This window comes from Schistocerca piceifrons, chromosome 2 (genome assembly GCF_021461385.2).
Source record: "Schistocerca piceifrons isolate TAMUIC-IGC-003096 chromosome 2, iqSchPice1.1, whole genome shotgun sequence".
Lineage (NCBI taxonomy): Eukaryota > Metazoa > Arthropoda > Insecta > Orthoptera > Acrididae > Schistocerca > Schistocerca piceifrons.
Genome location: NC_060139.1, coordinates 360,991,378 through 361,006,321, shown reverse-complemented (window position 1 = coordinate 361,006,321; position 14,944 = coordinate 360,991,378). Strand labels below are relative to the sequence as shown.

The following is a 14,944-nucleotide window of genomic DNA, read 5'->3' as shown; positions in this document are numbered from 1 at the left end:
GCTCTGCATCGCGGTGTAGCTTGCTCGCCAGGTTTTGAGAGGGTGCGTTTCTGGATGAGGTATCGAATATATTGCTTCCCCCTACTTATACCTCCCGAGGACATCACGAATGTAAAATTAGAGAGATTCGAGTGCGCACGGAGGCTTTCAGACAGTCGTTCTTCCTGCGAACCATACACGTCTGGAACAGAAAAGGGAGGTAATGACAGTGGCACGTAAAGTGCCCTCCGCCACACACCGTTGGGTGGCCTGCGGAGTATAAATGTAGATATAGATGTAGAACCTGAAAAAAGTCAGTCCATAAGTTTAATTAAACCCTATCAGCAATACAATAAGAATGAGCTTAATTTTTCAAGGAATTCCTCGACAGAATAGAAGGAGTGACCCATGAGGAAACTCTTCAGTTTCGATTTGAAAGCTCGTGGATTACTGCTAAGATTTTTGATTTCAAGTGGCAGCTTATTGAAAATGGATGCAGCAGTATACTGCACACCTTTTTGCACAAGAGTTAAGGAAGTCTGATCCAAATGCAAGTTTGATTTCTGCTGAGTATTAGCCAAGTGAAAGCTGCTTATTCTTGGAAATAAATTAGTACTGGTACCAAGAAATGACAATAAGGAATATACATATTGAGAGGCCAATGTCAAAATACCCAGACTCGTGAACAGAGGTCGATAAAAGGTTCGTGAACTCACACTACTTATTGCCCGACCCACCTGTTTCTGAGCCAAAAATACCCTTGTAGAATGGGAAGAGCTACCCCAAAATATAAAACTATACAACATAAGCGAATGAAAATACGCAAAGTAGACTAATTTTCATGTCGAAGTATCACTCACTTCTGATACTGTTCGAATAGTAGAAATGGCAGTATTAAGTCTTTGAACAAGATCCTGAAAGTGGGCTTTCCATGACAGCTTACTATCTATCTGAACACCTAGAAATCTGAACTGTTCTGTTTCACTAACCATATGCCCGGTCTGTAAAATTAAAACGTCAGGTTTTGTTGAATTATGTGTTAGAAACTGTAAAAACTGAGTCTTACTGTTATTTAACGTTAGTTCATTTTCTACAAGCCATGAACTGAGATCATGTACTGCACTATTTGAAACCAAGCCAATGTTGCACACAACATTCTTTACTACCAAGCTATTTTAGAGTTACTCGTAATACTAGAGGGCATATCATTTATATAAATAAGGAACAGGAATGGCCCTGAAACTGATCCCTGGGGCACCCCCCGCTTGACAGTACCCTACTCAGATCCCACATCACAGCCGTTATCAACATTGTGAATAATGACCTTTTGCTGCCTGTTGCTAAAGTAAGAGGTGAACCAATTGCGAGCTACTCCCCGTATTCCGTATTGGTCTAACTTCTGGAGCAATATTTTGTGATCAACACAATCAAATGCTTTAGTTAAATCAAAAAATACGCCAAGCGTTCGAAAGTTTTTGTTTAGACCATCCAGTACCTCACAGAGAAAAGAGAATATAGCACTTTCAGTTGTTAAACGACTTCTAAAGCCAAACTACACATTTGATAGCAAATTGTATGATATAAAATGATCAATAACTTTTGCAAACACTGATGACATAGAAATAGGTGTCAAATTATCTACATTATCCCTTTCTCCCTTTTTATAAAACTGCTTTACTACCGAGTACTTTAATCGCTCAGGAAACTGACCATTCCTAAAGGAAAAATTACAAATATGGCTCAATACAGGGCTAACATGTGTAGCACAGTACTTTCATATTCTGCTAGCCACTCCATCATAACCTTGAGAGTCCTTAGTCTTTAGTGATTTAATTATTGACTCAATCTCCCTCTTGTCTGTATCACAGAGTAGTATTTCAGACATCAATCTCAGAAAGGCATTTGCCAAGAAAGTTATATGATTTCCTGTAGAAACTAAATTTTTATTCAGTTCAGCAATGCTCAGAAAATGATTGTTAAATACTGAACATATATCTGATTTATCAGTAACAGAAATATTTTTACTGCGAACTGACTTCATATCGTCGACATTGTGCAGTTGACCAGACACTTCCTTCACAACTGACCATATGGTTTTAATTTTATCCTGTGAATTAGTTATTCTATTTGCATTCCTAATAACATTTTAAGCACCTTACAATACTGTTTGTAATGGGCTACTGTAGCTTGATTGTGACTACTTGTAACATTTTGATATAATTCCTGCTTTGTTCTACATGATATCCTTATCCCACTAGTCAGCCACCCGGGCTACCCATTACTGCTAGTACCCCATTTAGAATGTTCTAATGGAAAGCAAGTCTCAAAGAGCATGAAAAATGTGTTATGGAAAGCATTGTATTTATCATATATGTTATCGGCACTATAAACATCCTGCCACTCTTATTCCTTGACAAGTTTTAAAAAACTCTCTACTGCCGTTGGATTAATTTTCCTACATATTTTGTAATTAAATATGACATTGGTTTGAGTACAATAGCCTTCTAGTGTTAAAATTTGTGCATCATGGTCTGAAAGGTCATTCACGCTTTTACTAACAGAATGCCCATCTAGTAATGAAGAATGAATAAAAATATTGTCTGTGACTGTGCTACTGTGCCCCTGCACCCTAGTTGGAAAAAACACAGTTTGCATCAGATCATATGAATTTAGGAGATCTACCAACATCCATTTTCTTGCACAATCATATACAAAATTAATACAACATATAACTAGTTTCTGGTACTTCCTACAAAGTGAATCAAGAACCCTCTCTAGCTTGAGCAGAAATGCTCTGAAGTTGGAGTTAGGGGACCTATAAACAACAACAATTAGAAGCTTAGTTTCACTAAATTCAACTAACGCTGCATGACTTTCAAATATCTGTTCAGTGGAGTGTCGTGATACATCTATGGACTTAAATGGGATACTGTTTTTTACGTACAGAGCCACTCCCCCACCCCGCAAGGAACTCCTTGAGAAACAGCCTCTGAACTGTTAAATTATTTAAGTGGTGCTCTGATATACCAATAATTTCAGAGTCAACATCTATTAGCAGTTCACTAACTTTATCTCTAATACCTCTTATATTTTGACATAATTTTAAACATATTACATCAGGAAAAATATTCCTTAAATCTGCTGATGGATATATATTCTGCTAATAATAGTAGAGAAAATAGGCAAGAAAACCTCCTAGGTATGTGTCTACAAATGTAGATGTGCTCAGATCCCTGTCATTTAAGAACTCCAAGTTTGTATAGGAGGGGTGTTTGATGTTTTTCCTTTTCCAGGAGAAAAACACAATGTATAATGACTCCAAAATAAAAAACATGGTTATTAGCAACTTTTCGCATCTTTGATAGATTAACAAGAAACTTAAGAACTACATAAAATTTGAAATAAAAATTAATAACCAGGTAAAAACTGATATACATATTTTTACTATTTTGCACCATATATGGTGTGATGAACATTTGTGAGAAGTTAAATCATTGTACTGGATGAGGATTTGAACCCTTTAGTGAACAGTGCACTACAAATGATGTTATCTTAGTGTGCCTAATGGACTGACTCAAGCTTCAACTTGTGACTGATATTACTCTTTACCTCACAAAATTCACAGGGTTCTCTCACAATTCTGTAGGATTAGCACCCCAAGAGAAACGATGTTGTGGAGAGTTATTCTTAACCGTGGCCTCAAAAACATTACCTAACTAACATATTTTTTAGTCTTTGAACCTCTGTGGAATTTGGAGTATGTGGAGAGGAATCAGTGGTGTGTATGTGACTCCTAGTCGTGCCCACGGAATTTGTCACAAGTGCTCATTGTAATATGCACTCTACTAAAGAGTGAAAACATTTCAGTAACATTGCTGACGCTGTATTGAATGTGAAGAGGTCACTAAAGATTTCTCCTATGGGTCCCAGTCCAACAATAACATTGAAGAGCCTCTGTGGAGTTTTGAAAGTGAACAGAAAAACTAGTGTCAAGTTGTACCTTTCAGTCAGTTTGTGGGATGTGGTCAGATACTGCAACTAGTAGCACACAGAAGGCAGGGATTTGGGTTTGAGTCCTGGTCCAACACACAGTTTGAACTTGCTACAAATAGTCATCAGAGATAAAAGATATATTATATGGGTGATGTATCCATGTGGAAACAGCAGTTATAAACTTTATCTGACCTTTATGAATAACCTTCACTCCTTTGGAAATTATCGCATAGTTGGCAGAAGCCACACAGCTATGTAAAAGAAATCACGGAATTTGATCTGCGAAACTATGGAGCAGCAAAGTGTGCAATTTTGATAACAGTCAAAGTAGCTATTGGGATCAGTCCCTTTTGAGATGTGTTACAAGCGATGTATAATGTTGCCATTTAAGTGTTTCATTCATATAGTAAGTCCCCAGCTGCAATGCTTCATATTGTACTATTACATAATAGTGTCGCACAAAAAGCTGAGTAGCACCGTGGTGTAGGGGTTCTGATACTAAACTGTTGCATGGTGGGTCGTCAGTTCAAAACTCACCTGGACTGTAAAATTATAATTTCTATATTCGGTTCGAGTACATTCTAGAAGTATCCACAAACGTCAATTGTACTGGAATGTTCTGTACCTGTATATATACTGTATATGTTCTGGCTGGAGGCAGTTCGCTCCACACTCTTGTATGTGCAAGTGCTGAATAAACGTTTTTCTACATGACATTATTCTGGTGGAGAGACTGGGTATTGTAACTTGTGATGGCGCACATTATCAACAACACAGTGGCTCCCATAAGGCCATGACAGAGCTGCTGTTTACATGGTGAGATACCTGAGTTCGAGCCATATTCAACAGATCACAATCTATTGGAGACAGAAGAAGAAGAGGACATTACGATGACAGCAACTATGTGCCACCACATGAGACATCCTCCTCGGTTCACTGGTGATGACGGGCAAGATCCAAACAAGTGGCTAAAGGTATACGAGCGTATAGCCAAATTTAATGAATGGGATGACACTGTGTGCTTGGCTAACGTATTTTTCTACTTGCACATCCACGAACTAATGGGTTTACTGAATACCTTAATAAGACCTTGGCCGACATGCTACCAATGTTCGTCAATGTTGAGCAGAGCAACTGGGATGAGATGCTACCTTTCGTGATGTTTGCCTACAACACTGCCAAACAAGACACCACAGGATTTATGCCATTTTTCCTGGTACATGGGCGTGAGGCTACTACAAAAATGGATACTGTGTTTCCGTTACATTCTGATGACATGGACGATGACTACATTGGCCAGGTGTTAACCAGAGGTGAGGAATCTCAGCACTTAGCTCGACTGGGCATGCTGCAGGCTCAAGAAAACGATCACCGAAGGTATGATGCACGCCACTGCCCTGTTGTCTACCAGCCTGGTGACCTCGTCTGGATCTTCACTCCTGTTCAGAAGGTTGGTCTCTCTGAGAAGCTCCTCAGGTGCTACTTTGGACCTTATAAGGTTGTACGACAGTTGTCTGATGTTACTTATGAAGTTGAAGATTTCGACCCCGACACAAGATGGTGAAAGATCAGAGATACGGCCCACATCCTTTGAATGAAGCCCTATAAGGATCCTGCAACCCAGGGAAAATTTGAGGCTCCAGCGACAGGCAACAAGCAGAAAGGTGACAGAGCGTAGTGGCAAAAGAAGTTCTAAGAAGAACACCTCCAGGGTGAGAATCAGTCATCGGAAGTCGGAGTAAGCAGGACTGATGACTTGTTCCTGGACTAGGAGGACGTAACACTGAGATGCTGTACTCTTAAGGAGGGAGCAATGTCAAAGAAGAAGTTGAGTAACACCGTGGTGTAGGGGTTTTGCTTCTAAACTGTTGCACGCAGGGTCGTCAGTTCAAAACTCACCTGGACTGTACAATTTTAATTTCTATATTCGGTTTGAGTACATTCTAAAAGTATCCACAAATGTCAAGAATCATTGTACTGGAATGTTCTGTACCTGTATATATACTGTGTATGTTCTGGCCCGAGGCAGTTCGCTCTGCATTCTTGTATGTGCAAGTGCTGAATAAATCATCTTCTACAGGACAATATACATTTATAGAATTTCTCTACAGTTTGTTTTCAGACTTACCAGAACATTGCATGAGGCCTTCAAGCTTTGGAATAGGCTCATTTAAAGGCCAGACCATTTTATTTGTATCGAAATCCTGCTTTCCAGCTGAAACTGGTCTCATGAGCATCTCACCACCACTCCTCATTGTTCTCTGGACATTTTCAGGAGATACGCTCAAAACAAACTATAGAAAGAAAGAATTATTTTTTCTCTACCATGCGTTAGTCAATTGTATATTTAAAGAAAACCAATCAAAAGCTACTAACCTTATAAAATAATGACTGTGCCAGAAGTTTTCGATACTCAGGTGATGGGTCTGGAAGAATGTGATCAAGCTTTAGCTCACTGTCAAGAACCTGTAGTGCTTCTTGTAATACTGACACATCATATAAGTTTTTACCATTCAGATATTCTTCTGTATTTTCAGCATGTACCTGTAAACAGACACACAGAACTGCAAATGGTCTATGACATTACCTGGGTAACACAACCTCACAAAAAACCCTGCAAAAGATTCATCGTTTTTCATAACATATTTTCATTAATAATAATAATAATAATAATAATAATAATAGCTTTATTCAACATCGAATGGTACACTGCACATGTACAAAGAAACAGTAATGATTAAAGTTATTTGTACAATACACAAAACACATTCTTCTGAATACGTCATTAATTTACAACAAAATTACAATAAGATGTTTACTGATTTCTATTCACATAATTTCACAAAGCATTTGTTGTTCTTCATATAAGTATGGTACTCTTCTAATGAGTATAAAGGGTGATTTACTAAAAATTTCTTAAGTTGATGTTTCAGTTTAATTGTAGGAAGAGCCATGACTGCACTAGGCAGTGCATTAGCTAATTTTATACCTGCGTACTGAGGCCCCCTTTTGTAAACTGCTGTTCTGTGGCTGCCAATGTAAAATCTTTCTTTATTTCTAGTATTGTACTGGTGGAAATCTGAATAAGTGTTTGGGTGCAGTCTTTTCTTTGGTTGTTGCCCCCCAAATTTCAATACTGTAGTTCAAGTGAGAGGAGAAAAGAGTATGGTATGCAGTCTTTAGGACTACAGTGTCTCTACAGAACTTGCTAATAGTACTGATTGCAAATATATTTTTTGACAACTTAGTTGCTAGGGAGTCAATATGTGTGTCCCATTTCAAGTTGCTTTGGATTGTTATGTCAAGGAATTTTACACTAGACTCTTTCTTTACCAATTCGTTACCCATGTATAATTTAATTTCATTATTCAAACTACTTTTGTTAAACTCCATCAAACATGTTTTACATTTGTTTAAGATAACTGAATCCAAAACACTGTTGTAGATTTACGACTTTATATGGGTAGCAGGGGAAACAACATCTGGAACAGATGGAAGAAACAAGAATTTCTCACAATACAAACTCAAAGGAAGGTGGGACTTTGGATGGTTAGTTAAAAGTTGGAACTGGGACCACAACGGGTTGATATGCATAATCTGTGAAAAGCAGAAGAAGAAGTAGCATTGATTATTTTTGATCATAGACTTCTTAGACCGCATAAATGTTGAGCAATGGTCACTAAGATCAACCCCCAACAAATGGCTGCCCATACTGAGCCACATTCCACACCAGGGCTTACCACAAAAAGCAGCTCTTCTCCATGAATTTAAATGCATGCAAGGCAATCTCATAACTCCCCATCAAGATTTAGCTATCCTAGCAGGAAACTAGCTTCAATCAAGAAAATCATCCAAGAAAACAGTAAGAGAACTGCGTGTGGCTCAGTTCATCTTACTGACTTATGTGAATGAGACTGGACAGAGGCTTGTGCTCAACATTACCAGAACCTGTGCTGCATAAGAAAGAAACCCTCTGCCTTTGATCAATTGTGCAGAATATGGACAATGATTAAGAGATTACACACCAACCATGGCAGAAGCACAGACACTTTTTATAGATGGGGTAAGAATCAATATCCAAGATGCGACTGTGGAGCAGACAGATAAACTGTTCACCACATTGTTACACAAAGTCCCAGCATGGCATACCACGATACTTTCAATGATTTCCTGGAGACAACAAATGATGCAATAGATTATATAAAAAATTTAAATTTCTTTTTGTAAAATACATGTGCTATTGTTTGTATTTTATTTAATATTGTCCTTAAAAATTATATGACAGATAAATGCTGAGAAAATAAAATAAGCTAGGAAAAGCTGTTCCTAGAAACCAAAAAGAAAATTTGAGATCATGAGCCATCTTTACATGGTGCAATGTGATTTTAAGCGCTTGCAAAAGCTTATTTGGTACTGCCAGGTCAGTCATTTTATGTAGGGTTAAAAGAAAAAGTCTTTGAAAAGTTATCTAGTAGACTGTCTTGTCAGTGTACAGGAATCGAGGATATGTTCAACAAAATTAAATGAATACATTGTAAGATAAATGTGGTTCATTGGCTGACAGAGAAATTCAGTGTTGACTTAATGTTATTGAATTTCAGTTGAGGATAACCCACCAGGTTAGCCAAGAGTGCTAATGCACTGCTTCCTGGACTCGGGTAGGCGCGCCAGCCCCAGATTGAATCCGCCCGGCAGATTAACAGCGTGGGCTGATGTGCCCGCCAGCCTGGAGGGGTGGTTTTCAGGCAGTTTTCCACATCCCACGAGATGAATACCAGACTGGTACCCACTTCCCGCCTCAGTTACACGACTCGCAGACATTTGAAACATGTTCGCACTATTTCATGGTTTACACTAGACACAGACAGCTGGGGTACACTGATTCCACCCAATGGGGTATGGGATGGTGGCAGGAAGGGCATCCGGCCACCCCTTTCAATTAACCATGCCAAATATGATTGTAACAATGCTGACCCTGTGAAAACTGTGGGACAAAGGCATAAGCGAAAGAAGAATTTCAGTTAATGAAAAGTTACAAGCTTTACAAGTCAAAATTATTACATAGTTTAATTTCATTTTAGATGTGGCTTTTACAAAAAATACATTTTATATTAAGCACATATAAAAATACACAACACTACCCTTTCTTTTGGAACTGTTAGTTCCTTCCTCAGGGAGGGTAGAGTGATAAATCATAGTATGTTAAAAAGGAAGGGCAGGTCACTCAGACTCCAGGAGGAAAGGGATCACCATGTTTCCTATGTTTCTATGAATTTTCTTTCTGATACATTACTTCAGATAAACGATTTTACACTGAACACCATCAGCTGTCTATAACTGGCAAACTCAAAATCTGTTTGATAAAAACATTAGAGTTTAAGAGAATTAACATCCCAGAACCCCAATATTACAATAAATTATTGAATGTGTGTGTAATAAGTCAATTTCTACTTTTACTTGCAAGTTTCAATTCACTGCCTCTTGTATACCAGCAAACTGTTACAGATGACTCCACAAGTACGTAAAACTCCAGTCTGAACTGGAGATAGAGATGCACTGTGCATATGTATAGGCTTGTACACTGAAACAGGGCAACCTGTAATCTTTCCATCTGCTCTTAATGTACTCCTACCAATAAATGTAATTTATTTTCCTTAATTTTCATCTAAATCTAATCATTCACATCGAGTTCGAGTCTCGGTCGGGCACACAGTTTTAATCTGCCAGGAAGTTTCATATCAGCGCACACTCCGCTGCAGAGTGAAAATCTCATTCTGGAAACATCCCCCAGGCTGTGGCTAAGCCATGTCTCCGCAATATCCTTTCTTTCAGGAGTGCTAGTTCTGCAAGGTTCGCTGGAGAGCTTCTGTAAAGTTTGGAAGGTAGGAGACGAGGTACTGGCAGAAGTAAAGCTGTGGGTACCGGGCGTGAGTCGTGCTTCGGTAGCTCAGTTGGTAGAGCACTTGCCCGCGAAAGGCAAAGGTCCCGAGTTCGAGTCTCGGTCGGGCACACAGTTTTAATCTGCCAGGAAGTTTCATATCAGCGCACACTCCGCTGCAGAGTGAAAATCTCATTCTGGAAACATCCCCCAGGCTGTGGCTAAGCCATGTCTCCGCAATATCCTTTCTTTCAGGAGTGCTAGTTCTGCAAGGTTCGCAGGAGAGCTTCTGTAAAGTTTGGAAGGTAGGAGACGAGGTACTGGCAGAAGTAAAGCTGTGGGTACCGGGCGTGAGTCGTGCTTCGGTAGCTCAGTTGGTAGAGCACTTGCCCGCGAAAGGCAAAGGTCCCGAGTTCGAGTCTCGGTCGGGCACACAGTTTTAATCTGCCAGGAAGTTTCTAATTAGATATTGTTCGGGTCCTATTTCATCCAAATCCAATATTCAGATAATTTTAAATGTAATGATTACAATGATGCATTTGGTTTCACTGGAAATCATATTAATTATGAATTTTTAAGGGAGGCAAAGAATATGGTATGACTACACTTTGTGATCAGTTTTTATATGCTTCTGTGTATGAGTAAGTCTGTAATTGGCTAAATTTACTATGCAATATCAATTTGTACTGGAAGTTTCTCTGTTTTGTATTTGTGTGAAGGTACCATAATTATTTGTGTAATATTTATATTGTGTAATATTTTTCTTGTTTTTGTAATTATTTGTGTAACATTTATACTGTGTAATATTGACTTTTGTAATCCCTCAGATGATCTCTGAGGTCTCTACAACAATAAAAATCAATCAATCAGTAATTAATAACTGAAATTATTATTACAGCAGATAATGGTAGATTTTGACTGAATTAATATGTAGTCTTGGAAAGACTAACACATGCCACTGGGAAAACCGAAATCCAGACTTAACCATAATGTGATCTAATTTCCCTAAAAGTATTAAGTTATCAGATAACCAGGACTGAAGTTCAGAAATACCCCATATTACTGTTGTCTTTTGTGCCATCAGATCTGTTTAATTCCCAAGTTTGAATCTATAATTTTGTTGCCAAATTTTTCTGTACCACATGACATCTTTCATTAAAAAATTAAGCCACTAATTAAGAATTTGCATTATTTATCATAATTTCAAATATATGGCAACTATACTTGTAAATAAGGAATTCCTAGCATAGACATACACAATAGTTCCACGACATTTATATTCTGTTAACTAACTACCTATTATGTAAACCAAATTACTACCTGAATGTATAACTCACACCCTATAGTAAATTTAAGCTTAGCAGTTTTATAAAAAAAATATGTTGTTCCCAAAATCCCAAAATAACTTTATGTCAGTTTATACATACCCCTCCTCTCTCAAAAATCTTCAGTCCACACTCCAAAAGCACACAAACAACATCTACGCGAAAGCCAGGGCAGGCTCATACATGGCTAACATCTCTCTAAGAATTTGCCACTTCTATTCATATGATCAACATCTTTGTAGTAACTAGTACTATCTCTGTCAATCAATGGATAAAATACATTCTAGTCATGTTCTATCCACATCTATACACTGGAAACTGCCGTGGAATGTGTGACACAGGGTACACCCGATTGCACTAATTATTAGGAGTATTTTTCCATTTCATTCATTTATGGAGTGCAGGAAGAACAATTGTTGAAGTAACTCTGTGCAAGCTTAATCTTGTCTTTTGGGTTCCTAGCATATTGCTTCAGAGATAATTTAAAGCCAGTTTTTTAAACTTTGTAAGTAGGCTTTCTTGGGACAGTTAATGTCTGACAGTTCAGTTTCTTCAGTATCTTTGTAACATACTCACATAGATCAAAGAAACCTATGAATATTCAAGCCATCCTTCTCTGTATACAGCCAATATCCCCTGGTTCACATTCCACAAACTTGAGTACTACCCTTAGATAGGTCACACCAGTGATTTTTAAGCAATCTCCTTTGTAAACTGATTACATTTTCCCATTATTCTACCAATAAACCACGGTCTACCGTGTTCCTTATCCACAACCAAGCCAATATGTTTATTACATTTCATATCCCTATGAAATGTTACAACCTGGCATTTGCATGAGTTAACAGATTCAAACTGTGACCCACTGATATTATAGCCACAGGATACTATGTTTTTTTTTCTTTTTTTTTTTTTCCTTCATTTTGTGAAGTCCACAATTTTACATTCCTTTACATTTAAAGCAAGTTGCCAATTTTTACACCATTTTGAAATCTTATTAAGATCTGACTGAATATTTGTGTAGATTCTTTCAAACAGTACTTCATTACAGATAACTGTATCATCTGCAAAATGTCTGAGATTACTATTAATATCGTCTGCAAGGCCATTAATATACATCATGGACAGAAATGGTCCCAAAACACTTCCCTGAGACCCACCTGAAATTAGTTCATCTGTCAACTGAAAACAAAGGGCAGTTATCACCTCAGACGCAGTCAGTTATTATTCTAACTGGAGTAAAGTATCACAAGATGTGCATCAACGCCCCATTTTGGGGTCAATCGCATTCCAATTCTAAGTAAATAACTTACCCCTAAATATAAATTCTGCAACAGTTCTGTTTGCAGAAAATACTTCTGTTTTAATTGAAGATGATAATGCCAAAAAAATTCTGAGCTCCATTGTAAGCATACTGGATACCCTAGAAAACTGGTTCCAGTTAAATGGGTTGAAAATAAACATTGCAAAAACCCATATGGTACATTTCAGAACCAAACATTCAAAATGTGTGGAACTTAAAATACAACATAATAATCAACCTATGAAAGAAGTTGACATGGTCAAATTTCTGGGACTAAATGTGGACAAGAACTTAAGCTGGAATACACATACTGACTTCCTATCAAAGAAACTAAGCAGTTTTGCATTTGCAATACAAATACTAGCAAATTCCACTGACTTGAGTACACAAAAAATTGCTTATCACAGTTATTTCGAATTTGTCATTAGATACGGGATAATTTTCTGTGGAAGTTCAAGTAGTGTACCTTGAATACTGAAACTGCAAAAGAAAATTGTCTGATACATGCGTACTGCACAACAAACACAGTCTTGTCATCCATTATTTCAGAAACCTGCAAATCCTAACTGTTCCCTTCATATACACTTATGAAATTATAATCTTCCTACACATCAGACAAAAATTATTTGAGGAGAACACATGTAACACAAGAAATAAAAATAATTTTATGCTACCCACACACCAGTTGAAATTATATGCATGGACTCCATAGTACATGGGGATGACAATATACACCAAGATAATGGACAAAATCATATTTAATATGAAGCCAGAAATTTTAAAAAAGAGGCTACAGCAGATTCTGTGGGAGAAATGCTACTAACCAATAGAAGAATTCATAGAGGATGAAATTATCATTTGAGCATGGGATAATTAAGTGTTAGATTTTATTGTATGTATGTATAACAAAATTGGATTATTATTATTATTATTATTATTATTATTATTATTATGCTGTCTGTTAACATCAACTGTTCTTTGTTTATGGCGAAATTTTACAATTTGATGTGTCACCAGTATCTGCATCAAATGATTTAGGTTATGTACATTACAAGACAAATAAACCACAATTCAATCCACAATTCACATTATTCATCCAAAATAAAATACTGCTTCCACCCAATCAGAAAATCCTCAGTCTAGCCACAAATTTGGATCAGTCAACATTTATATGCATAATCCACAAGCCAGTGTATGGTGCATGGCTTATGGTACCCTGTACCACTACTAGTCATCTCCTTTCCTGTTCCACTCGCAGATAGAACAAGGGAAAATCGACTATCTATTTGCCTTCATACGAGCCCTAATTTCTCATATCTTACCTTCATGGTCCTTACACGAAATGTTTGCTGGTGGCAGTAGGTTTTCTCTGGAGTCAGCTTCAAATGCTGGTTCTATAAATTCGACCTCAATAGAGACAACCTTTTTGTCAACTGCAATGAACACTCCCATCCTATGGCATCAAATATGTCCCTCCAATAATCCTTAATACCCCATACAATTGTACTTTTGATAATAAGTGTAAATGCGGTACTGAGTCAAATGTTTTTCAGAAATCAACAAATACTACATTTACCTGACTGCCTGAATAAAAAAATTTTCAATATATCATTTGAGAAAAGGGGACTTGGGTTTCACGTCATCAGTGTTTTTACAATCCATGCTGACTGGCATGGAGGAGGTCATTTTCTTCAAGATATCTCATTATGTTTGAGTTCACAATATTTTTTAATATTCTACAACAAATAGATACCAAGGATACTGGTTGGTAGTTTTGTGGATCCCTTCTTGCAAACTGGTGTGACCTGTGCTTTCTTCCAACTAGTGGCCACAGTTTTTTGTTTGAGGAATCTATGGTAGATTATAGTTAAAAGAGGGGCTAACTCAGCCACTAAATCAGTATACAATCTGATAGGCATCCCATTGGGCACTGGAGCTTTGTTCAATTTTAATGATTTCAGCTGTTTCCCACCACCACTAACACTAACACTTACTTCAGTGATCTTTTCAGTGGTACGAGGATTAAATTGAGGCAGTTCTCTTGAGTGGTACTGTAATCCATAGGAAGAATGTTAAGCAAATATAACTCATCCACAAAAGAAATGGCTTAAAAAGTGTTTGTTTGATTGCATCAGACATTGCTTTGTTGATCAATATGGGACTCTTACCTGGTAGGACTGATAGAAGAGAGAGGGCAGGTGATTGAAACCTGAAATCAATAGCAGTGAGAATTCTGGGAAAAATTTAAATGTGTCTTGAAAGGATAGGCAAATGCGAAATGGAGGAGTTGCATTTGTCACAGTAGACTAGAAACTCAAATCCAACATGATAGAAATTGAAGCTGCATGTGACGTTATTTGGGAAAGGCTCAGTATTGGGGGTGGCCATAAAATGATAATTAGGTCCTTCTATCACCCAGGCACACTCATTTGCTGATGTAACTGAAAACTTTAAAGAAAACCTCAG

General features: G+C 37.6%; 1 protein-coding gene across 1 annotated transcript in view; it reads right to left on the bottom strand.

The window, feature by feature from the left end:
- LOC124776986 (xanthine dehydrogenase-like) overlaps positions 1-14,944 on the bottom strand; it is a 437,142-nt gene that overhangs the window by 215,553 nt on the left and 206,645 nt on the right. The window contains exons 11-12 of the mRNA XM_047252231.1: positions 6,349-6,516; positions 6,101-6,266 (exon numbers count right to left, since the gene is read on the bottom strand). Coding sequence (XP_047108187.1) covers positions 6,101-6,266; positions 6,349-6,516 — 334 coding nt within the window. The remainder of the gene's footprint in view (positions 1-6,100; positions 6,267-6,348; positions 6,517-14,944) is intronic.